Source organism: Staurois parvus, unplaced genomic scaffold, assembly GCF_062004578.1.
Source record: "Staurois parvus isolate SC_StPar_1 unplaced genomic scaffold, SC_StPar_1.0 ptg000025l, whole genome shotgun sequence".
Classification (NCBI taxonomy): Eukaryota; Metazoa; Chordata; class Amphibia; order Anura; family Ranidae; genus Staurois; species Staurois parvus.
In genome coordinates, this window is record NW_028317821.1 from 30920499 (window position 1) to 30946635 (window position 26137).

Below are 26137 nucleotides of genomic sequence, written 5' to 3' on the forward strand. Positions count from 1 at the left end.
ATGAGCGAGTTTGGAGTGGAGGAACTTGACTGGCCTGCATAGAGTCCTGACCTCAACCTGATAGAAAAACTTTGGGATGAATTAGAGCGGAGACTGCAAGCCAGGCCTTTAGCAATGGAGTCTTGCATACAGGCGGTTGAGTGCATTACTTATTGTTTTCTTTTAAACAATTGTACCTGCTAATTCCAGGTCTTTCTGAAGCTCTCCACAAGAGGTCATTGGCCTTTGGACAACTCTTATGATAATTCTTTTCACTCCTCAGTCAGAAATCTTGCGAGGAACACCTGATCATGGCCATTTTATGATGAAATGATGTTCTTTCCACTTTTGGATTATGGCCCCAATAGTGCTCACTGGAACATTCAGAAGTTTACAAATCCTTCTGTAACCAGTGCCATTTGCTTTTACCTATCATGAGATGTTTCTTGGGTGACACCTTGGTAATGAGACACCTTTTTATAGGCCATTAGTTAAGACTGAACCAGCTGATATTAATTTGCACTAACAAGGGGCAGGATTGCTTTCTAATTACTGATAGATTTCACCTGGTGTTTTGGCTTTCTATGCCCTTTTGTATTTCCCTTTCTTCATGTGTTCAATACTTCAATCCATTTTTGTACACATAACTAAATTTCTGAACTTATTTATTTTGGTTTATTTGTATGTATGGATTTCATGGGTTGTTACCAGCATGTGGTAAAAATTTCATGTCAATAGCACCTTTAGAAATATATTTACTGAGAAAAATGGTGACATGTTCAACACTTATTTTACCTGTTGTATGTACACACACTCACCAGCCATATTGTTTTATTGATTTGATTTGTACTTTACAAAAAAAAGTAAGAATAAATAAAACAAAATAAAAATGAAAAGAAAAAATGGACAACAAAGATCTGCTAAAAAAACAAGAAATAACCAAATTGATCATAATCATAGATGTAATTATTAATAATAGGTCAGTTTAGATATTAAGTAAAATGCACCCTTTTTATTTTTTATTAAAGCCATCCTTCAAATGTCCCAATAGTATAGTCAGGTTTTGAAATATATGATTTATCCACCAAAACTATTTACAGTATTTTGATTGTTTCATCACGTGATCAGCATCAACATTTAGTTATGGCACTGCTTGTTTTGCCACTATCTATTTCTATTTAGAAAAAATGTGTCTATTTAATGGTGGGATTTTTGAGGCACAACTCACACAGATTAAATTGAAATAATAATACCATCAACTTTTTTACAAAGATGGTTAAAAATTCAATACAAAATAGATAGAAAAATAAATAATAAAATAGATGTAAAGCTACAACTTGTCATAGTTGTTTGCTTAGAAACTGATTTGTTATGTTCAAATAGTCATTCCGACCTTTGCAGTTTAATTTTTCCAAACACAAATTTATTCTATGGCCTAGTTCGATGTGTCTCTTGGATTGTAATCCACTTCTTCAAGAGAAAAGCGATGGAGGATAGTTAAAAACATCACTACAAATATTCCAAAAAAAGAGAAAACAATACAAATAAGCATAATTCCTTTTATATTAATAAGGAACACTTATTGATTTTCAGTGTCCATGTATTGGTTACAAATACCTGGAAACCACTAGAATTATGTCAGGCTCAGAGAATCCAATAGGGTGACCCGAATACAGAGCTGTGAGCCCACCAACCCCCCCCCCCCCCCAAGAGATTACCCTTTTCTTTCAGAAATTCACTGGAAGAAATCACCTTCCTTTACGATCTTCCATGTTACTAGCAAATACTAAAAAAGGAAAATTCATAAAAGAACTATACAGTAGATCAATTCTAAATATCTTTGCCAAATATTTCGAACAGCGTATTTAAAACACGTTCCCTTACTTTATAATCTATCAATAATATAGTATATGTTCCCAATGTTAATTTTTTATCATGAATCCTTTTTAAGAGGGGGCTAAAGAAGCTTTCTACAAACTCTCTGTCCTTCCTCTCTTTGCTATAAATAGGGCATGTTCACAAAGGTCTAAACGCTGATAAAATGTGTAATTTACATACATTATGGGGTTTTTTTTCCAGGAATTGCCAGAAACTGAAGAAAGTGATCTACAAAACTTGGAAAATAAAGGCAAACAAAAGTTTAAAGTAAAGGAAATGTATCTGACAAAACTGCTTTCTACAAAGGTACAATTTTCAATGAAGTTTTAGGTCTTTTTTAGAAAAATGCTAATAAGGAAGGTAGGATAGTCATACAGTGTAAAAGTATACTTTTTACATGGAAACACCTGTTCCTGAGACACCTTTTTTTTAACCTAAAGCAGTGATGTTAGTGACTAACAGTAGCTCAGAATTGGGGGTGCTGCCATCACTCACTTTCACCAAAAGATCTGCCGACATCAGCATTTCCAGAGACTGCTACTGCAGCCGTGGAATACATTGTCAGGACCCAGAGGTCTATCAAATTGTTTTTTTTTTTTAATCAAGAAGTTTTTATACTTTATTACCCTTTCCATTCTACCTTAATGGATTAGAGTTCTTCTAAGGTGGACATAAACATTAACAAATTACCAAAACTCCTACTAGTTCATATCTTATGTTTTATGATTTTGACCAGTAAACTATGGTATGTTATGATTGCATTTTCTACTACCTTATTATAGCTAAAAAAGAAAAAAAAAAACTAGAGTGTTTTCTGCTAAGTCATGATGTCTGACATTACTCTCAAATAATTAAAAGCCCTATGAGATGAGCCCTTTTACTGGCAGAGACCTACTCGGCTATACTGAATTTAGGAGAAATGGTTATGTATCGCACAAATATTCACATTGCTACACATGTTCCTGGTTGTTACAGCAATAGGGTCACAATGAAAATGTATTTTGTTTAACACAAAAATGGTTTCACACGTTTTAACACATTTTAACACTATGTGTGGGATTATGCTTTGAGTTTATCAGAGAAAAATATTGCTTTAAAGGAGGTTATACATTCTAGAAAAGATACATTCATGATTCTAACTCATTCTAACATTCAGATTACTACTACTCCGTTGATCGTATGTACAAATACAGATGTAAAGTATCTCTTGTTCGTTCCATTTCCTACCTGAAATGATCTTTTATATTGCAGGTTGCCGTACATTCATCTGTAGAAAAACTGTTTCACAACATTTGGACAATCTCGCACAAACCTCCTATAGCTATAAAATACTTTTTTGATTTTTTGGATGCTCAGGGAGAAATCAAAAAAGTTTCAGACCCAGATGTATTGCACATTTGGAAGACATATAGGTATGTTTGCATGCTTTGTGTTTGTATAATCAGTTGAAATAAGGTATAATAATTAAACTTTTCCATGGATAAAGAATACAAATGTTAGTGTTAAATTAGAAACTTTCTGTTTAAATTAATTACATTATTATTATTATTATTATTATTATTATTATTATTATTATTACATCTAGTTTATATAGCGCCAAAGGGTTTGCTCAGCGCTGTACAATAGAGGGGTGGACAATACATGAAACATTACAGCACCTACAAACAGCACACGAGGGGTTATAGGGCCCTACTCTTTCGAGCTTACAATCTAGGAGGGAGGGGGTAGTGGTACAGGAGGAAGTGGCTGTGGGGGATGGAGTGGTAGGAGGAATGAAGGAGAGCAGCAGTTAGGTGAGGGTGGGGTAGGCTTCCCTGAAGAGGTGGGTTTTCAGGGAGCGCCTGAAGGTGAGGAGGGAAGGTGACAGTCTGATGGATTGGGGTAGTGAGTTCCAGAGGATGGGGGAGGACCTGGAGAAGTCTTGCAGACTTGCGTGTGAGGAGGAGACCAGAGAGCAAGATAGAAGGAGGTCCTGTGAAGAGCGAAGGGTACGGGTAGGGTGGTACTTGGGAATCAGGTCGGTGAGGTAGTTAGGGGCAGTGTTGGTCAGAGTGAGTAGTTTGAATTTGATGCGTTGGGCGATAGGGAGCCAGTGGAGGGATAGGCAGAGGGGGGTGGCAGAGGTGGAGCGGGTGGTGAGGTGGATGAGTCTGGCCGCTGAGTTCAGGATGGTCTGAAGCGGGGAGAGCCTGCACTGGGGTAGGCCGGTGAGGAGGGAGTTGCAGTAGTTAAGGCGTGAGATAATCAGGGAGTGTATGAGTAGTTTAGTGGTGTCTGGGGTAAGGAAGGTGCGTATTTTGGCGATGTTCCGGAGGTGGAGCCTGCATGTGTTTGTAAGTGATTTGACATGAGGTTGGAAGGAGAGGTTAGAGTCCAGAATGACTCCAAGGACTTTGGCTTGCGGGGCGGGATTGATGGTGGTGATGTTAGTAGTGATGGATAGGATGGGGGGGGGGGGCGCGCGGGCAGGAGGGAAGACGAGAAGCTCGGTTTTGGAGAGGTTAAGCTTGAGGAAATTACATGTCATGTAGTTTATGATAGTCTTCATATTTATAGGTGTGTGAACAGTGGTTAGCACTGTTAGATAGATTTAGTCTTGCTATATTAGTGCTTTCACTGAATCTCCTAGTGTGTTATAGTGATAATCACGTATGCTTGGTAACAGCTCTAGTCAAAAGACCATATATGTCTGTTTGTACCTTTTTAGTCTTCCTCTGAGGTTTTGGGTCAACATACTGAAGAACCCACAGTTTGTTCTTGATATAAAAAAGACCGCACTTCTAGAGAGCTGCCTATCAGTAATTGCACAAGCCTTTATGGATGGATTTTCTCTTACAGAACAACAATTAGGGAAGGTAAGGTATCATGTTAGGGGTTTTAGGAGAACATATTTTTCTGTTCTTTGAAAGTTTTCATGGCCATTAACTTATACCTATGTATTTTACCATGGCAAACATACTATCACTTGAAGCCAACACTAGCATTTTTTACAGTCCAGTCTACATTCGTAACCATGCCTGAAGATTGGCAAACGTTCTTATTAAAGTGGGCATAAGCAACAGGCAACTGCTAAAACTAATTGTGTCTTTTAGATTTTCTAATACCAGTGCCTACCTGATTGGATATGAATTGAATATTTTTGTAGCCTTTCCCACAGGATATTGTACAGAGATTGTACAATTAGCACCATACATGGAAAAAAAACTGTAGACATAGAAGTGTGACTGCTGTGAGGCTCTGGGAATAGATGGACCATAGCCCATGTCTAAATTGTAAAACAATATTTGTTCTTACAATATAATTACTGTAACTCTCACAGTGAAAGGTCACCTTGATTGCTTGCACAAAGGTTGAGAAATGCAGAATATTTTTCCATGCAGTTATCACACACTGATCCATCTGCTTGAACCAACGTGGTTCCCGCTTACTGTGAAGAAGCTGGTATTTCCCTTGGTATGTTGCTCCGGTTCAACACAGCAGTGGAAGACACTAGTTCTCAACAGCCCTGCCTGAACTTGCAGACCCTAAAGAAACTACTTCCAATTGTCTGGCTACAATATCTAACTTCAGCTACAATGGCCACCTTCATTTAGAGGTATAGATGGAACCCCTATAGAAATGTATTATGCTTTGTCATTCTCTGACAACCAGTGTTTAGGAGGTGTAAATAGGGTTGCATATAGGCTGCTATAGGCCACCAGCCACTGATGGGGGGCCTCATTAACATTTTGCTATGGGATCCTATGTTGGCTCATTATGTCCCTGATATGTGGTCAGCTTTGAATGTCCTTAGAGAGAAAAATGGGGCATAGGTTTAATCCATTTATTACTTTGCTTTTTCAAAAAAATGTGTTGAAACAAGTGTAATTGCATCCTATTTTACAGTCAGCACCAACTAACAAGCTGCTTTATGCAAAAGACATTCCCCAGTTCAAACAGGAGATAAGATCCTATTATAAAGACATCAGAGATGCTCCCTCACTGTCCTCCACAGAACTGACAGAATTTCTGACTTCAGAATCAAAGGTATTTATTGAAATGGATCAATTTAATACAAACTGATTTTGTACAGGTTGTAAACACTATTATCACTGAGTTTTCAAACTGACATTGTCAGTGCTATATATATTATTTAAGAAATGGTATTCATCAAATGTCTGTCCACAAAGGTAAGAGAGTCAGTGCCAAAAAAAGAAAATACAAATATATTATTCTGCAAATGTATAGCTGTGTCTTACCTTTATCACACTACATATCTGTTTGTAAAATCCAGTGTTAGCCAAGTACCTGTTGTTGTGGGACAGATTTCTGAAGTATGTCATGTGTACTTTTATTGCCAGTATCTCCTAAATCTGTAGGAACATTCAACGGTTTTCAAGCAACCCAAATATTTACTTAGTAATGAAGGGTTGATGATTTACTAAAGTGCTATTATAAATTGACTGTAATGAGCAAAGTAACCCTTGAAATTGGAAAACCTTGTTTCTTTGCTCCAGTCTTCCAGTACCCCCAGCTTGTCATTTTTTAGCCATTCTGTCAAAATACAGTGCCTTGAAAAAGTATTCATACTCCTTGAAATTTTCCACATTCTGTCATGTTAAAACCAAAAACATAAATGTATTTTATTGGGATTTTATGTGGTCAACCAACACAAAGTGGAACATAATTGTGAAGTGGAAGGTAAATGATAAATGGTTTTCAAAATGGCGTCCATTTGTATTCAGCCCCCCTGAGTCAATACTTTGTAGAACCACCTTTGTTGCAATTACAGCTGCAAGTCTTTTTGGCTATGTCTCTACCAGCTTTGCTTGTCTGGAGAGTGAAATTTTTGCCCATTCTTCCTTGCAAAATAGCTCAAGGTCTGTCAGATTAGATGGAGAGCATCTGTGAACAGCAATTTTCAAGTCTTGCCACAGATCCTCAATTGAATTTAGGTCTGGACTTTGACTGGGACATTCTAACACATGAATATGCTTTGATCTAAACCATTCCATTGTAGCTCTGGCTGTATGTTTAGGGTCTTTGTCCTACTTGAAGGTGACCTTTCACCCCAGTCTCAAGTCTTTTGCAGGTTTTCTTCTAAGATTGCCTTGTATTTGGCTCCATTCATCTTTCCATCAACTGACCAGCTTCCCTGTCCTTGCTGAAGAAAAGCATCCCCACAACATGATGCTGCCACCACCACTTTCATGGTGGGGATGGTGTGTTCAGGATGATGCGCAGTGTTAGTTCTCCATCACACATAGCATTTTGCTTTTAGGCCAAAAAGTTCAAATTTTGTTTCATCTGACCAGATCACCTTCTTCCACATGTTTGCTATGTCCCCCACATGGTTTCTTGCAAACTGGACTTCTTATGGCTTTCTTTCAACAATGGCTTTCTTTTTGCCACTCTTCTATTAAGGCAAGATTTCTGGAGTGCACTGTCCTGTGGACAGATTCTCCCACCTGAGCTGTGGATCTCTGCAGCTGCTCCAGGGTTACCATGGGCCTCTTCTCTGATTAATGCTCTCCTTGCCCGGCCTGTCAGTTTAGGTGGACGGCCATGTCTTGGTAGGTTTGCAGTTGTGCCATACTCTTTCCATTTTCGGATCATGGATTGAACAGTGCTCCGTTGGGATATTTTTTTTTTTTTATAATCTAACCCTGCTTTAAACCTCTCCACAACTTTATCCCTGACCTATCTGATGTGTTCCTTTGCCTTCATGGTGCTGTTTGTTCACTAATGTTCTCTAAAAAACCTCTGAGGGCTTCACAGAACCGCTGTATTTATACTGCAATCAAATTACACACAGGTGGACTCTATTAACTAATTAGGTAACTTCTGAAGGCAATTGGTTCTACTAGATTTTAATTAGGGGTATCAGAGTAAAGGGGGCTGAATACAAATGCATACCACACTTGTCAGATATTTATTTGTAAAAACAATTGAAAACCATTTATCATTTTCCTTCCACTTCACAATTATGTGCCACTTTGTGTTGGTCTATCACATAAAATCCCAATAAAATACATTTAAGTTTTTTGTTGTAACATGAAAACATGTGAAAAATGTCAAGGGGTATGAATACTTTTTCAAGCCACTGTAAAACAGGTCTGACAATTACTGGGCCAGTAATTCTGATTAGATTACATGCGTAAAGTGAAGATTGTCCTGATAATATGGTCCAATGGAGAGATTTAAGGACTGGAGTTGAGAAACTACTGTAAAAAATACAGATTAGATACAAGTTCTGTTCATTGAGCTCTAATACCTAAACATACATTACTAACCATGTCCAAAAACCTTCCAAACATAACCAAAAGCTAACAAAATTGACAGAAGCAGCATAGGGAGGCGTCTTACATGCTGATGTAACACCTCCGGGTTCGGGTCTCAGATCAATGGCCATCTTTCTAAGTCCAGCTGTATTTGTTCTTTGTATTCCACATAGTTTATGGTCTGTTTTTAATTGTTTTTGGCCCATTTGGTAATAAAATACTACATCCAGCTATCCACCCTGAAGAGCGATCTGTGGATGTCCTGTGTGGTTGGACTGTCTTGCTAGGCTCTGTTACCGAGTTTTTGGTTAGTTCATAATGGTGGAGGATCTGCACTGAGGACATCTCACGGTTGACTTGCAGTACTGTGAAGCACTATTAATGGAGACTTTGAAACTGGCTGTCTCCTTGTTTGGACACTATATGAACTGTTACGTATAACTACACAGGCACTTTTTGCTCGCCTTAGTAGTGTGTTTATAACTTTCTTATAAATTATTTTTAATGTGGTAGATTATTTATGCACTTTTTGTACGTATTTAACTTTACATATTTTTTTGCTGTATGAGTTTTTATGCATACAATAGTTTGATGCACTAGATTATAAGCGCTGCAAAATCCTCATTATCTTCAAAAAGCTACAATTCCATCTATTTAAAGTCCAATACTAATAAACACTTCCAGTGGTGTACCTATGAAGCCCCATGACAAAGTAGTGCGGTCATGACTTGGTAGTCCATATGTTGTTATCTGTGGTTTGAGTGTTGACTCCATTGATGGCTATCTACAGGAAACATCTTCGGTTTGCATTTCCTACAGTTAGCCTGATTTACTGCAGTTTATTATAACCTATATAAGTTACAGTTTGAAGGATGACTAAAGGTAATTCAAAGAAGTTGGATAAAGACACATGATCTAGCCAGGTTTCCTGATCCAGATATCACTATTTAAATCGATCATCTCCAGGTTATTGCATACCTTAAAATTCACACACATGACAATAAAACGTCTATGGGGTATCTAAGACCTTACGGGATATACTGTAACCACCACAACGCATATGAATAGGGGAATAGGTCGAAAATCATATTGTTCCATCATTTTAAACTGTTGATAAAGGCTGGAATGGTTTTTGTTCCGTATATCATCATTGTGTTGAGCAGGCAGCCATCTATTGGGTGTTCACTGCAACTGCACCTGTTTTTATTATTCCTTTCAACAAGAATAGGGAATGTCATCTTAATAAACATTTCCCATCTACCACTGCAGCCACTCCTGAAGAACACCAGTGAAAGTCTCTTCCATTCTTCCTTTAAAACACTTATGCCTTTAAGTTAATTTTTTTGTGTTTGTTAAAATCATGTATATATCCAGATTGCATTTAAATATACTTAATGTGATTTTTAGGTAGCTGTTTGCATGAAATATGTTCATTGTATACATTTAACAGAGACATGTCTACAAGCATATTGTAACTTCAGTTTATGTAATTGTATTGCAGTTTAACAGAACTATTCACAGAAGTAAATTCAGTTTTGGAATGAAACACAAATCAGCTTCTGTCAGTTTTGTTAGCTAGTTGTTGGCTGACCATTAGTAGGACACCACAGTAAAAAGGCATACGTATACAGGCGAAAATTAAGGAGCTTCATTTGAAAGTGAAAGAATCCACATGAAAACTGTACTTGGGACTGTACTCCACTTTTAATCATACAACACGGATCCAGATAGAGTGTAGATATTATGCATAACACTTCAGAGACTAGGTCTCACATGTCTGGCTAAAGATATTCAGTGCTTTCCAGCAGATCATCAGTCAGTTCTGCAGGCTTTAGAGCACAGGCAGAGGCAATGTGAGCAGAGGCCTTACAGTGCCTTGAAAAAGTATTCATACCCCTTGAAATTTTCCACATTTTGTCATTTTGCAATCAAAACGTAAATGTGTTATTGGGATTTTATGTGATATACCAACACAAAGTGGCAAATAATTGTGACGTGGAAGGAAAATGATAAATGGTTTTCAAATGTTTTTACAAATAAATATCTGACAAGTGTGGCATGCATTTGTATTCAGCCCCCTTTACTTTGATACCCCTAACTAAATCTAGTGGAACCAACTGCCTTCAGAAGTCACCTAATTAGTAAATCGATTCCACCTGTATGTAATTTAATGTTAGTATAAATAAAGCTCTATTAGTTCTATTAGTGAACAAACAGCATCATGAATGCCCAGGAACACACCAGACAGGTCAAGGATAAAGTTGTGAAGAAGTTTAAAGCAGGGTTAGGTTATAAAAAAATATCCCAAGCTTTGAACATCTCACGGAGCACTCTTCAATCCATCATCAGAAAATGGAAAGAGTATGGCACAACTGCAAACCTGCCAAGACATGGCTGTCCACCTAAAATGACAGGCCGAGCAAGGAGATCATTATTCAGAGAAGCAGCCAAGAGGCCCATGGTAACTCTGGAGGAGCTGCAGAGATCCACAGCTCAGGTGGGAGAATCTGTCCACATGACAACTATTAGTTGTGCACTCCACAAATCTGGCATTTATGCAAAACTGGCAAGAAAGCTATAAGAAGTCCCATTTTCAGTTTGCGAGAAGCTATGTGGGGGACACAGCAAACATGTGAAAGAAAGTGCTCTGGTCAGATGAGACCTAAATTGAACTTTTTGGCCTAAAAGCAAAGTGCTATGTGTGACAGAAAACTAACACTGCATGTTACCTTGAACACACCATCCCCAGTGTGAAACATGGTGGTGACAGCATCATGTCGTGGGAATACTTTTCTTTAGCAGGTACAGGGAAGCTAGTCAGAGTTGATGGAAAGATGGATGGAGCCAAATACAGGGCAATCTTAGAGGAAGACCTGTTAGAGTCTGCAAAAGACTTGAGAGTGGGACGGAGATCACCTTCCAGCAGGACAATGTATCTAAACATACAGCCAGAGCTACAATGGAATGGTTTAGATCAAAGCTTATGCATAACTTGGACTATTTTGCAAAGAAGAATGGGCAAAAATTTCACTCTGTAGATGTGCAAAGCTGGTAGAGACATCCCTAAAAAGACTTGCAGCTGTAATTGCAGCGAAAGGTGGTTCTACAAAGTATTGACTTAGGGGGGCTGAATATAAATGCATGCCACACGTTTCAGATATTTATTTGTAAAAAAATTTTGAAAACTATTGATCATTTTCCTTCCTTATTCTAAAGATAATAGTATTTTTTAAATACTTTAGCGATATCCTTGGTTGAATAAACCAGTTCTCCATTATCATCTCTAATTTTCTCAATATAATTCCTTGATTTATTTTTTCTCTGTGCTCTCATTAAATATTTCCCTGGTCTATCCCCCCAACGATATCTCTCATTTGCCATCATGTTAAATGCTCTCCTCATTTCTTCCTCCATTAAATTACATAGTTCATCTGTATTATTATACTCTGCTTAATCTCTTTTGTTGTTCTCTTTTTATGTAGTTGTTCTAATTCATATAAATCCCTTAAAAGCATATTCATTTTCTCTTTTTGTTTCTTTACCCCAATCGCTATCAGAACTCCTCTGATATAGGCCTTATGGACTTCCCACACTGTTGCCACTGAGACTCCTTCAGTCTCATTTCTTTCAAAATATTTTTCTATTTCTTTTTTTATTCTCTGTTCCATCTCATGATCCTGAAGGAGTGTCTCATTTAGTTTCCACGTGTTTAACTTATTATTTTGCTGTCTTCCTCATAATAACTTCATTGTGACAGGTGCATGGTCCGATATTGTTATGACTTCTATATTTACTTTAACCAGGGACTCCAAAAGTCTATGGTCCAACCTTATGTAATCTAACCTCGAGTACGTCTCATGTGCCGGAGAGTAGAATGTATAATCCCTGTCTTTAGTAATTTAATTCTCCAAACATCTACAAGCTGACATTGATACAACATTTTTCATATGGATTTCAGAGATTTACTCTGCACAAGTAACGTTGTATCAATCTGAGGGTCAGTGCAAAAATTAAAGTCTCCTGCCACAATTAGTTTGCCTTTTTTAAAATCCAGGAGTTTTCTCAGAATATTTTTCAAATAGACCACAGGATTTGTATTGGGGCAATAAATATTTGTCAATGTACATGCTATTTCCTGCAATTTCCCCCTTAAGAACAGGCAGCGCCCCTCAGGGTCCTCCACCTTCTCTTCCAACTTAAACCTTAAATTTTTAGCTATACCAATTGCCACTCCTTTAGCATGCTTAATCGTTGAATCTGCACAAAACCAGGTTGGATAGTACCTGGAATATAGCTTCACATTTGTGTCCTGCAGTAAATGAGTTTCCTGCAAAAATGCTAATGCAATAGATTGTTGTAATTCTCTGAGAATCTTACGCCTTTTCCCCAGGCTGTTCAACTCCTTGAATTAACCTCCTCCATTTCACATACATATTTCAACTCTTCCACTATAGTTCTTTCTGACTAGAGTGCTATCATCCTTCATGAGGAACAAGGCGCTAACCCCTACCCACTTACCCATTCCCCACCCTTTACCCCACCCACAGCTCTCCCCAACCCCCCCTAGGCTTTTAATTTGCCTATGAATCATTTGTGGTCCTAGTGCCACCATCGATGCAGCCACAGGGTGGGGCTCTGACCACAGACCCTTAAACATTTTTGCTATTTCTGCTTTAGTAGGCATTTGTAAGATCTTCTCTTGTTCTCAATATCTACTGCCTTTTCTATGTCTTTACCTTCTATATTTTGACTAATATTAGACACCCCCAAGGATAATCTTAAGCAATCACCAATACTGTTTTCAATCTCGTCTTCCACTTACTCCCTGTTATCTCTCTGGGGTCTGTTTCTCTTGTAAGGGTATATATTTTTTAATTGAATTTGTTTGGGTGCCTTTGGCCCTCCCCCTTTTGTCACTTTATTTATCATACTGTTAGTAGATATTTCTATTTTTTCAGAACCAAGGGTTATTTTTGTACATAAATAGGGATTATATCCCTTCAAGGGTATTGTCCTTTTAAATCTTTTCGTTTCTTTCTCTCCCCCCTATCCTGAATTCATCTCTCAGGGTCCAAGGGTCTCCAGGATCTTTATCTCTCTTAATTTTCTCCTTCCACACCTTCTCCTTCTGGGGCTCCCTGGGTGATCCCTCCCCACAGTTCAATACACAGTATACACCAGTTTTTGTTTTTGTTTTTTTTTTTGTTTTTTTTCACTCACCATCCCTTGCCGCTCTCACTCACCCTCTTGGTTCCATCTTCGGCTTTGGACGGTCTCTCCCAGGGGCTACTGGCACAGTCATGCATTAAAAGTCCATCCAAGCAGCGGGAGCTGTCAGGGGGGTCACCCTCCGTGAGACTCCGGCACCTCGCTCTCCTCCTCCACCTAGGCTTCATCACATTCCACCGCTGGCCAAAATCGAAAAGGGCACAAAGGACCTGAACTCCCCCAAAGGGACCACACTCAGGCTCTGGTAGGTCTCAGCCTAGTAGACATTCCTTACTAGCGGGACAGTGGGAGCGCCTGGTATCCAGGAGCTCTCACATTGAGCTCACTCTCTGCATCATAATTAGACACCCCCCCCCCCTTTTTGGAGTGGTCTGTACTGCACTTTATAGTGCATCATTTGCATTCCTCAAGATAGTGAGGTATTTTTGATTGGATATGGTGATATATGGGGCTTGTCCATTAGAGGCTGACATTAAAGCCCATGGATGAGTGTACCCGTATTACATATCTGTAGCAAAATTATATACATATATATAATATATTATATATTCCATCTGATAGGCTTATGATCAAACTACAGTGTCTTCTTTATGCCGTAACTTCATTTATGGTATTTGATCTGGTCTGGTGTTATTAACCATTTAGATGTATGGTAATAATTGTAATGGTATCCAGTCATACTGTTGTGCGCAGTACATTCCACTCCAACAGGTAATAATTATAGCTTAGCATACATTTTATACAGTGCATCCAGAAAGTATTCACAGCGGTTAACTTTTGCCACATTTTGATATGTTACAGCCTTATTCCAAAATGGATTAAATTCATTTTTTTCCCTCAACATTCTACAAACAATACCCCATAATGATAACATGAAAGAAGTTTGTTTTGAAATATTTGCAATTTATTAAAAATGAAAAAAAAACATATGTACGTAAGTATTCACAGCCTTTGCTCAATACTTTGTTGAAGCATCTTTAGCACCAATTACAGCCTTAAGTCAATTTGAGTATGATGCCACAAGCTTGGCACACCTATTTTTGGGCAATTTCTCTCATTCTTCTTTGCAGTACCTCTCAAGCTCCATCAGGTTGGATGGGGAGTGTCCGTGCACACCCATTTTCAGATCTCTCCAGAGATGTTCAATTGGGTTTAAGTCTGGGCTCTGGCTGGGCCACTCCAGGACATTCACAGAGTTGGCCCGTAGCCACTCCCTTGTTATGTGGGCTGTGTGTTTATGGTCGTTGTCCTGTTGAAAGACGAATTGTCGCTGCAGTCTAAGGTCCAGAGCGCTCTGGAACAGGTTTTCATCAATTATGTCTCTGTACATTGCTGCATTCATCTTTCCTTCGATCCTGAGTAGTCTCCCAGTTCCTGCCGCTAAAAAACATCCCCACATCATGATGCTGCCACCACCATGCTTCACTGTAGGGTTGGAATTGGCCAGGTGGTGAGCAGTGCCTGGTTTCCTCCAGACATGACGCTTGGCATTCAGGCCAAAGAGTTCAATCTTTGTTTCATCAGACCAGAGAGTTTTATTTCTCATGGTCTGAGAGTCCCTCAGGTGCCTTTTGGCAAACTCCAGGTGGGCTGCCATTTGCCTTTTACTGAGGAGTGACTTCCATCTGGCCACTCTACCATACAGGCCTAATTGGTGGAGTGCTGCAGAGATAGTTGTTCTTCTGAAAGGTTCTCCTCTCTCCACAGAGAAACGCTGTAGCTCTATCAGAGTGACCATCGGGTGCTTGGTTACCTCCCTGGCTAAGGCCCTTCTCCCTTGATCGCTCATTTTGGCTGGGTGGCCCTTTCTAGGAAGATTACTGGTGGTTCCAAACTTCTTCCATTTACGGATGATGGAGGCCATTCTGCTCATTGGGACCTTCAATGCTGCAGACCTGTTTCGGAGGTCTACTGACAATTCCTTGGATTTCATGGCTTGGTTTGTGCTCTGACATGCAATGTAAACTGTGGGACCTTATATAGACAGGTTTATGCCTTTCCTAATCATGTCCAATCAATTGAATTTCCCACAAGTGGACTCCAATCAAGTTGTGAAAACATCTCAAGGATGATCAGTGGGAACAGGATGCACCAGAGCTCAATTTTGAGTGTCATAGCAAAGACTGTGAATACTTATGTACATGTGTTGTTTTTTTTTTCAATAAATTGCAAAGATTCAAAATTTCTTTCACGTTGTCATTATGGGGTATTGTTTGTAGAATGTTGAGGAAGAAAATGAATTTAATCCATTTTGGAATAAGGCTGTAACATATCAAAATGTGGCAAAAGTTAAGCATTGTGAATGCTTTCTGGATGCACTGTATATATCTGAATAAAGGTTATATTTTAGATTAATCAATTGGCCAGATGGTGCGTAGGGACACGCACCCTCGTCTGGCATGTACTTACATCTGTGCCTACTGAAGCAGAAGTAGTCAAACTCCTGCACAGAGCTAGGGAGATGCTTGCAGGATCTAATCTTAAGCTACACAAGGTGGCATCCAATAGAAGCTCAGTAATGGAAGTGTTTCCTGCAGATGACAGAGCTAAAGAGTTAAAAAAACAAGAACTTGTTCTAGGTGTCGATACTCTGCCCATTCGGTGGAGTTTAGCACTAAGCTGGAATCTCCAGACTAACAGTTTTATCTTTCAAGTGTCCAGAGAGGTGAAGCCATACACACGGAGAGTTATCCTAGCCACAGTAAACAGTCTTTACTACCCACTCGAGTTTGCAGCCCCGATCACTATGCAAGGCAAAGCCTTACAGAGTTATCAATAGATCAATGTTACTGGAACTCCCCACTCTCTCCAGAAAGAAGCTCAGTGGAGAACATGGGCAAAAGACTTGATTCATCTTGAAGATCTCAATATTACCAGACCCTATGTGCTAGTGCCACTAACATCTACAGTGTGAAGAGAAGTACAGTATGTCTTTTCTAATGCTTCTACTGTGGCTTTAGCAGCTGTAGCATATGTCAAGGTGATAGACAGTAATGGCCAATATCATGTAGGCTTTATTATGGGGAAATCTAAACTAGCTACAAGACTAGCCCACACAATGCCATGTTTAGAATTATGTGCAGCCACTTTGTCAGTAGAGCTAGCAGAACTGATTCTTGAAGAAATTGACTTTGAACCCAATGCAGTTAAATATTACAATGAAAGCCAAATTGTGTTAGGCTATAGTCACAATACCTCCAGAAGATTTTATTTGTATGTCTTAAACAGGGTATTCTGCATTAGAAAATCCACTGAGCCAGGTCAATGGCATTATGTTACCACTAGTCAGAACTCAGCAGATCACGGTACCAGACTAATTTAAGCTGCTCACCTGAAACATACCACTTTATGTGGTGCTACTCAAGTAGCTTTGGATTCAAGAAATTCACAATACATTTTTACTATTTCATGTGATTCTAAAGTGCTCCTGGCATATTGGGTTCATACAGTTAACCAGTGCTTATCTTTTGCAGTAAAAGTGTATTTCATTGAGAAATAGACATTATTATGTAGCAAGTAAATTAATAAACTGCCCAGTAATGCTATTACTAGGTTTCCGCTAGAGGTAGATCCAATGATTTGTTGTGTGACTTCAGGAGAGTGACAACGAACAAGCTCACATTAAACTCAAAATGAGCTAGTGAACAACATGTGTTTTCTGTTCTCCTCTTGATACAAGTTAGTCACACTTTGTTTATGCTTTGTTCAGTTTTGTGTTTGTTCTGACATTCACTTTCTCTGTGTAGTATCCTATGTGTTATTAATGGAAACTCTCTAACACAAATTGATGCGCTTTTCCATGTGGCTTGCACTTCCACTATAAAGAAAGTAATTAACTGTATAATATGATCCATTTCTGTTTGTTACATTAAATTCTGAATGAGCAAGTGAGCAACATGTGTTTTCTGCTCTCCTCTTGATACAGATACTGAAGTCTGCATCTTTGTCATAATCCTGTAATAATTACAATATATTCAACAAATTGAAATCCATCTTTCATGGATCTATTTTAATTATACAGAATTTCCTTGGTAAACTACTACATTTTGCACATCATTATTGCTCTTTACACTGCTCTAGTCAATAAGCCTATATATAAGCATAATTATGCAGGATATGAAGGTTGTAGATTTTAGTGATATTAGAATGTGAACTAAGGCCTGTACCGATTCATGTTTATGTGACATGCATTTCACCAGTATCTTTTTTGTGTCTTTAGAAACATGAACATGAATTTAAAGATGATGTGGCTCTTTTAGAACTGTACAAGTACATTGAAAAATACATTGATGTGGTATGTATACCATTTTAATTTTATTTAAAAATACATTTTGTTTTGTGTATATAAATAACATTACTCATAAGTACAGTATATATCAGAGGTACATTGCAGAAGGTTTTTTGGAATAAATACAGTATTACCATTTGTACTGCTCTCTACGAAGCTTGTCATTAATAAATCCCTAACTCATCCAAAAGAGCCACTGGTGAATTCATTACTTCCCCGGGATTAGTGAACACGCAGCCAGGCACACAGTATTTTCACATCCCCACTGACTCAAACAGAACAATCTGGGGTGTCTTTTTGATGCTTTAATATAAAGTAGAACTTGGATTGTGTGAAGGGAGCATGGGATACCCCTGAACTGCTGACCTCATTTCTTTGAAGACTCTTGTCTTTCTCACTGAGCTGCACAAAAAGTCTCTCAATCTCTACACTGTTTACAGGTGACTATGACTACTTCTAAAGAACTGATTGCTACCTGCAGTTGCTATGGCCTAGCACATAGGTCATCTACTCAATGCTGCAGGATCATCGGTTCCCTACTTCCGATACCCCCTGGACACTCCTCAGTGAGGGAGACAGACTCACACCACCATAGGACAGCTGGGCACTCTTCCCCAAACTTCTCCTTGTACCCTCCAGTGAGCTCTTTAGACCCAAACTGACTCCAGGACCAGACTTTGCAAATAGCCCCCTCAAGCTCCAACTGGGACCTCGATGACGTCTAATTGGCACCTGCATCATCCTGCCCCATGGGCAGAGCCCCTGCACACGGGTCTCCTCTGTCAGGGCTGGACCCAATCTCCAACAACCCCATCCCTCCAGCCTTCAACCATTTATGGGATCTCCAGCCACCTACTGGGCAAACCTCTCAAGGGATTGGCTGGATTCCCATAAATATTCAGACTGTCTCCTCTACTATTCCTCCCATTATAATTCTAGAATCCTCTAGAACGGGGGTCTCCAAACTTTCAATACAAAGGATCAGTTTACTGTCCCTCAGACTTTGCAGAAGGGGGGTGCAGACTGTGGCCAGTGGGAGTAGAAAATGCCCCATTATCCATGAGAGTAAACAATGCCTCAGGCTTGTAATCAAAAGTGCAGCACATAGATAATAGAGGAATAATATATTCTATATGTTATAGGATATATTTTATATTCCACATAGTACCTGAGGCTTGACGGGCAGTTGGAGTAAAACAAATTAGATAATGCCTGTGGGCATTAGGATGTAAAATAGTGCCCTATCACTGTTATTAGTTGGAGGAATAGGGCCCCTTGTTGGTATCGGTGGGGTGCCCAATTGCTGGTGTCAGTGAAGGAAACAGTGCCCCATCGTTGGCGTCAGTGATAGGAATGATGCCCCACTGTTGGTGGCAGCGAAAGGAATGGTGTCTCATTGTTGGTGTCGGTGGGAGAAATAGTGCCCCAACGGCTGGAATAAAAGTTAGCAAAGGGTCACATCTGGCCTGCGGGCCGCAGTTTGGAGACCACTGCTTTAGAATACAGGGGGAGCAATCAGAGCAGCAGCCTGTGAGACACTGAACAGGTCAGTGCAATCAACCCCTGCTCCACGGATTACAGATGAGCCAACCTAAATTTACCTAATATCCTGCCCGAACTAGGGGGTGCTACATGTTAATGCCTGTATTAAAATAAAATTGCGAGAAAGGAATTGTATTATAGCAAGCAGTGTACAAGAGATATGCAAAACACGTTTGTTGTCTAGTTAGTGTCTCTGTAAATCCCACTATGCAACATGTTCTCTTCATCAATTCAAATGAAAATGGCATTGAACTGTACCCTAGTGAGAGGCTAGATCAGTCTTATGTAGGATGTAGGGGGCTTGCCTATGCTGCAGCATCAGAAAGGCAGATTGGTATTGGCACTGGTGTGTTGGCATGAAACAGGGGATGTAGTGATACCTTATGGTGCCCACGCTTGTATGCAAGTGATAGTTTGTGCTTTTTGTTTTGTAGTCATTATCTTTATTGTAGAATGCTTGTCAAATAAATAAAAAAAACAATCATATAAGAACTCATAGAGATATTGATAGCATTGTCTATCATTCAATAGAAAAATAATAAAACAGATAATGCAAAAGAAACAGAAAATAGGGAAAATAATAGAAAACAGTATGCGTGTTACAGGTTTACTTGAAACAGAACAAGTGTGGGTGTGATGTTTATTTTTGTGCAAGAGAGAAATATACCACATGGTTTGGTTTTTTTTTTTTGCATTTTAGCCTTACATTTAAATTGGATACTTTCTTCCTAACAAGTAATCAAGCTGCATTGGTTAAATAGCCTTTTCAGCAGTTTTTAAAGAAGTAGCCTTTTATAATGTATCAAATTGTTTGCTAGATGTTTTCAATATCTTAAGGATTAAGTGCGCTTTAATGATGATCTGAGAAAAATATTAGTTACAAAACTTTCTATAGGAGTCCATGTTTTGCTTTTATACATTTTAAAATGACACTAAACAAAATCTCTTTTCTCCATAAATAATCCATACACATCCACTACTTAATGGCCTTGTTATTTATTTTTCATTAAATAATTTCTGCCTCCTTGTAAAATTCTACATGAGCTTTCAAACCTCTTCTTTTGCCTTTAACTTCCATTTGTTTGTAACAAGCTGTGCAGGTTAGTTGCAGTCATGTACACTACTCAATGCAAACAACATACCTCATAATTCAGAGTCCTTAGCTCTACCTTGAGCAAGCAAAGGAGGGTGGCTACATTCTTAAATACAGTGGCACCATGAAGAATGTAGCCACTCTCTGACAGGAAGTTGGATCACAGGAGCAAAAAGATGCTCTTCTGTTGGGTGAAATCCCCCTCCATCAATGGCTAACCCAACAACACCATGGTAATCTACTGGTGCGGTGAAGTTAATAAAACTATGAGAGCTATCACAAGCTCTCATTAAAGTGGTTGTAAACCTCAGTCATGAAATCTGAACAAAGCATAGCATATATATCTGTAGCAGGGGCAGACTGACCATTCGAGCACTCGGGCACTGCCCGAGGGCCCAGGGTCAGTAGGGGGCCCCATGAGATGCCCCTGGTACCTTTCATTGGCTTTTTCATAGGCTTTTTTGGGTGTGGGCGAGGACACATGGGCCCCATGATCCCTTATTGCCCGAGGGCCCCATGAGTTGTCAGTCCGCCCCTGATCTGTAGTGTTTACTTGTCTATCTTAAAAGCTCTAAGTGTCCTTACTCTGGTGCTTCATTCCTCTGTTATCAGCATGAGTCACTTCTGACAAGTTTAACCCCAAACACATGAGATAAATTTGTTTTGAGAAGGAGGGAGGGGAGAGAGCTCAGTAGACAGGTTGCCTATACATACAGAACATAGTTCCTGTGTTCTGTGTGTGTGTGTGTGTGTGTGTGTGTGTGTGTGTGTGGGGGGGGGGGGGGGGGGGGGGGGGTCCCGGTCCCGGTCCCGGTCCCGGTCCCGGTCCCTTTCATCCAATCAGCTCTCACAGAGCTCTAACTGCAGCTCTCTGCCTCCATCTCTGTGATACTGACAAATGCAGAAGGATAGAAGGATTTTACCTAAAATCAGCCCTTTTGAAGGGTTGTAGTGAATAGAAGACTGCAGATAAACAAGTAACACTTATGTAGAATGATTGTTTCATCTCTGTGTATCACCTGAGGCTATTCACTGCACTGGGTATATGAGAGGGTTTACAACCACTTTAAAAGTGCCTGACTATGTCTACTCTGACCGTCCAGCTCCGTCATTCATAGAAGTTGGAACGACAACATCTATGAATGAATAACAATCTATGAATGGAGGCTGGATGGATGATTGATAGACCTGCCTCCTTCTTTTCAATGGCAGAGCTGGATGGAAAGGGCGGGCATAGTTAGCCACTCTTGTTGAGAGATTGTGACAGTTCCCGCAGTTCTCTTAACTCTTGCTCCACTGGAAGATTACTGCGGTGGGGGTCAGGGAGGCATTGATGGAGGAGTATTTCAACTACCAGTAGAGGCATCAGCACAAGGGACACATCTTACTGACTGTAAGTAATGTCCCTTGTGCTAATTTTTTTGTTTTTTTATTGTGGCTGCTTTAACCTATATATAAGCACAGGTTACTTTAAGTACATCCTTTGTATATTTTTTTCATAAGTTGCTTTAGAATTATGTATTATGTTTTTTTTTGCTATTTAGTGGGGCACTCTGTGGCTCAGCACTGACACATGAAACATGTTATAGAATCTGTGGTTTCATGTATTGTTTTTTATTAAACATACTAAAGAAGCAGATCTCAGGCCTCCCATTGTACTTTGTTCAATAAAGTATCTAGACATCTAGAATGTAAAAAAAAACATTTTTCATTAGTAATGATTTTCCCAACTTTTTCAGATTATAAGCACTCTAGAAAAGGAGACGGGATTTGACGCTGAAATTAAGCAGTTGCTGAACCTCCTAAAAATAAGCAAAGACAAGAACAAGTGTACATGGGAATGAAGATGGCCAACAAGTATGATAATGTAAATGGACAAAGTACAGAGAATGTTTAAGACAACCTCTTCGACCCTCCAGGAAAAGGCTTAGAAAAGCATGCACCCTTTAAACAAATATATTGATGTTTAAATGACAGAATACAAATTGCCAAATGACAGCTAACATGACAAATGTACATTCTGAGGTGTTAAGGAACTCAGTACAAAGATTTTTTTTTACTAAAATTCCTGCTGCACGTTTTGAATACATAAAGCCCTGTGCATTGTATGCATTTATATATATATAATTAAAGCATACCTAAACCCCAAAGCACAAATGTAATATAATGCAGCTTGCTGGCCTTGGATACAGTAGAGGCATTTGCTTTCTTTTTTCTTTTTTACTAAATACATGTTCAGCAAGTACAGAAAAGTAGCTGTTGATCCAGTGTCCTTGTGTACTGAACTGAGATTGCAAACAATGTCATTAACCTTCCCAGTTCTCTTCTGTGAACTACAAACCATCTCCTCTCTATGTAATGCAAACAAGGAGATGGGGAAGTGTTTGTAGTTCAGCAGCCTAGGGTGACAGCACTGTTCCCTCATAGATATCGTGTGATAAATTAGCATGGTCACCCTAGAACAGGAAGAGTGTTACTGACAGGATCACCAGGTAAAAATAAAGAAAAACAAAGCTTGAAAAAAAAAACTAATGCAGCCACAACATTGGAAAGCTGATACTTTTGGTTTGGTTACTTTTTGGTTTGGGGTTTAGAAACACTTTAACTAGGAAGTGGCCATAGGCAGTGCAGAGTTTTTGTTAAACATTTAGGTCTAAAATTACATTTTTATATGTTGTATAACCACCTACCTCACTCACCAACTATTCTAGTGGCAGCTGCAACTTGGTAGCTGATATGGCATTCTTAATTGCTTATGAATATATTGCTTATGCTATTCAGTACGTTTTTTAGCACTCTGGTTGCTCTAACTATTAAAACACAATAGGCATATGTAGTTATCTATACAGCCTGTGTCTGGGTGAGTACATAGAACAGCCACATTGATTATTAGGCTAAGAAATGATATCCAAAGCACTGTGACCTATTACAACCAGCTACTTTACTGGTCTTTTAGGTAGAAAAAAAACAAAGGTCATTTCTTATTGACTACTGATTGTTACCTCACTTTGCACATTGCTCTTTGCTTATTTAAAAAGAAACCTGAATGTCTATTGCAGGCTAATATACATATCTAAGGCTCACTGCATTGTATATGATTTTTACAAATAAAATGCTAAACAACATAATCTTTTGAAAGCAAATCATTTCAATTCTACAACTTGTAAATATAAATAAGAGACAAAGTTGATATATAAGCAGCAATTCCAAGCAAAACATCCACTTTTTTAAATCTTTTGAATGGCAGACATATTCAGCTATATTTAAGTATACGTGTTAATTTTCTATCAGTTCATGAGGCTGGAATGCATGCTAATATTGAGACAACTACAAACCTTTTTTTATGTCTTCTGCTCATTCTGCTTTCAGATCCATAGGAAGTGTTCTGTGTCTATCATCGCCACCCCAATACTGCGTTCTGTGTCTATTTTCTCTTCCCCAATACCGTGTTCTGCATCTATCCTTTCCTCCTCAATACTGTGTTCTGCATCTATCCTTTCCTCCCCAATACTGTGTTCTGCATCTATCCTTTCCTCCCCAATACCGTGTTCTGCATCTATCCTTTTCTCCCCAATACCGTGTTCTGCATCTATCCTTTCCTCCCCAATTCTGTGTTCTGCATCTATCCTCTCCTCCCCAATACCGTGTTCTGCGTCTATCCTTTCCTCCCCAATACCGTGTTCTACATCTATCCTTTCCTCCTCAAAACTGTGTTCTGCATCTATCCTTTCCTCCCCAATACTGTGTTCTGCGTCTATCCTTTCCTCCCCAATACTGTGTTCTGCGTCTATCCTTTCCTCCCCAATACTGTGTTCTGCGTCTATCCTTTTCTCCCCAATACTGTGTTCTGTGTCTATGCTCTCCTCCGCAATACTGTGTTCTGTGTCTATCATCTCCTCCCCAATACTGTGTTCTGCGTCTATCCTTTCCTCCCCAATACTGTATTCTAAGTCTATGCTTTCTTCCCCAGTACTGTGTTCTGTGTCTATCCTCTCCTGCCCAATACTGTGTTCCTGTCTGTTTTCTTTCCAGTATTGTGTTCTGTGTCTATGTTCTCCTGCAGTCATAAGTGGGATTGCTATCTAAGCCTCATTTTGGTTTTCATAGCACATTCTGTCCAGGTTGCTGCCCCTCTCCACACCTTGCTCCCTTTCCTGCTGGTCAGCTACCATTAGTAACAAGGGAAGAGCACTGGTTTTGTCCCAACTGAACCCCAAAGAAAGCTGTCACTCCTGCCTACTGCCACCCAATTAATGGCAGTCAGAGCATACCCTGCCATGTATCTCTAGGTATCTGTAGGTACATAAAGGGTGAAGATGCTCATGACATTATTGAATCCTTTTTAGTAGCATTTTCTGTGTGTCAGCAACAACTGTAGTTGCTCTTTAGTTCCTTCCCCCCCCCCCCCGAAGTTTTTCCTTTTTTTACCTTTTTTTAATTCCTTTTGTTTGACATTTATCCATATTTTTAATTTTCTGCTAGGTTAAAAATGGTTTGGGGTTTAGGTTTTTAGGGTTTAGTTTTTGGGGGTAGGTATATTTCATTTTATGATGCTATGGCCTTTTTTATTTCAGGATGTGCAGTGTACTCATTATTAACACAGGTAAAGCTACCCTTTGTTTGCAGAATGGCACCAGATATTGTCCTGTATCGTGCACTGCCTTTTTTTTCCTTCTACAAATGTTTTATTGAAAGTGCAGTGATACACTGGAGATTTGGTAACAGAACAAATTGTCATTGACACGTGACATGTGTATGTAACTCCTTAATCCAGAAAAATATAGCTGAATACATTTTGGCCAAGATTTATAAAGAAAGATTATTTATTTGCAAAATTTTTTGTTTTTTAGAATGTTTGGACTTTTTCATTTATATAGCAAAAAAATAAAAATGCCATTGGTGAATAAATACCACCAAAATAAAGTTTTATCTGTCTCAAGAAAATGCTAAAAAAAATTCATATGGGTACAGTGTTGTATTACTGCGCAATTGTCATTCAAAGTGTGATAGCGCTGAAAGCTGAAAATTGGCCTGTGCAGGAAGGGGGTAAAAGTGTCCGGACTTGAAGTGGTTAATAGATGAATAGGTTGCATTGTGCTGCTGTGATGTCACTATGTCCTTTTTTTTTTTTTACAGAATAGGCTACATTATGTCACAGTGATATCACTATGTCCTTATGGATGGATAGAATGCATTATTTCATAAATATATCACTATATCTGTCTAGTAACCAGAAGTGAGGCTTCCAAAACTGGAAGTAGCATTTTAACCCCTTTTCCATTTTGAGCATTGATGCTTCCATTTTAGGGACTTTTGATCCCATTTTGACACATTTCCTGCATCTCTGAGCCTTTTTTAAGAAATGTGAAAACGTAAAAGGTGCACCTCACCCCAATTTTTTTTTTTTTTGCATTTTTTCACCCCTTCTGGCTTCTTTTTAGCAAGAAACAACCAAAGGGAATACATATGATGTTGATTCCAGCCTTAAAAAATCCAAGACACTGGCTGGGATACTGCCATTTCCTGAAATTGAGGCTTCCAAAACTGGAAGTAGCCTTTTAACTCCTTTTTTCCATTACTTTTTTTTTGCATTTTAATGTCATTGTAAACCCTCACCTTGTAAAACAACCTATTCAGTTTAAAATAGAAATTAAAGGCAAAGCTTTTGTGATATAGATTAAAAAAAAAACATTATAAATACATTTTTTCCCTTTTTATTAATTTATTAATGTGATCACATTACCTCTGTGCTCAGCTATCAAAAGAGCTGGGGGAGGTGAAACAGCAGCACACTGTTAATCCCATTGAATGGGGGGGGAGCGATACAAGCCTGATTGTCGGAGGAGAGGAGACTGAGTTCCCAGCATA

General features: G+C 39.0%; 1 protein-coding gene across 1 annotated transcript in view; it reads left to right on the forward strand.

Moving 5' to 3' along the window:
• The window catches only part of PLXNC1 (plexin C1), a 159777-nt gene extending 136380 nt beyond the window's left edge, over positions 1–23397 (forward strand). Inside the window, exons 26-31 of the mRNA XM_089652672.1 lie at positions 2059–2163; positions 3109–3269; positions 4565–4712; positions 5743–5883; positions 17566–17640; positions 22009–23397. Of these exons, the coding sequence (XP_089508798.1) occupies positions 2059–2163; positions 3109–3269; positions 4565–4712; positions 5743–5883; positions 17566–17640; positions 22009–22113 (735 nt within the window). The 3' untranslated portion in view covers positions 22114–23397. The remainder of the gene's footprint in view (positions 1–2058; positions 2164–3108; positions 3270–4564; positions 4713–5742; positions 5884–17565; positions 17641–22008) is intronic.
• The last annotated feature ends 2740 nt before the right edge of the window (positions 23398–26137 follow it).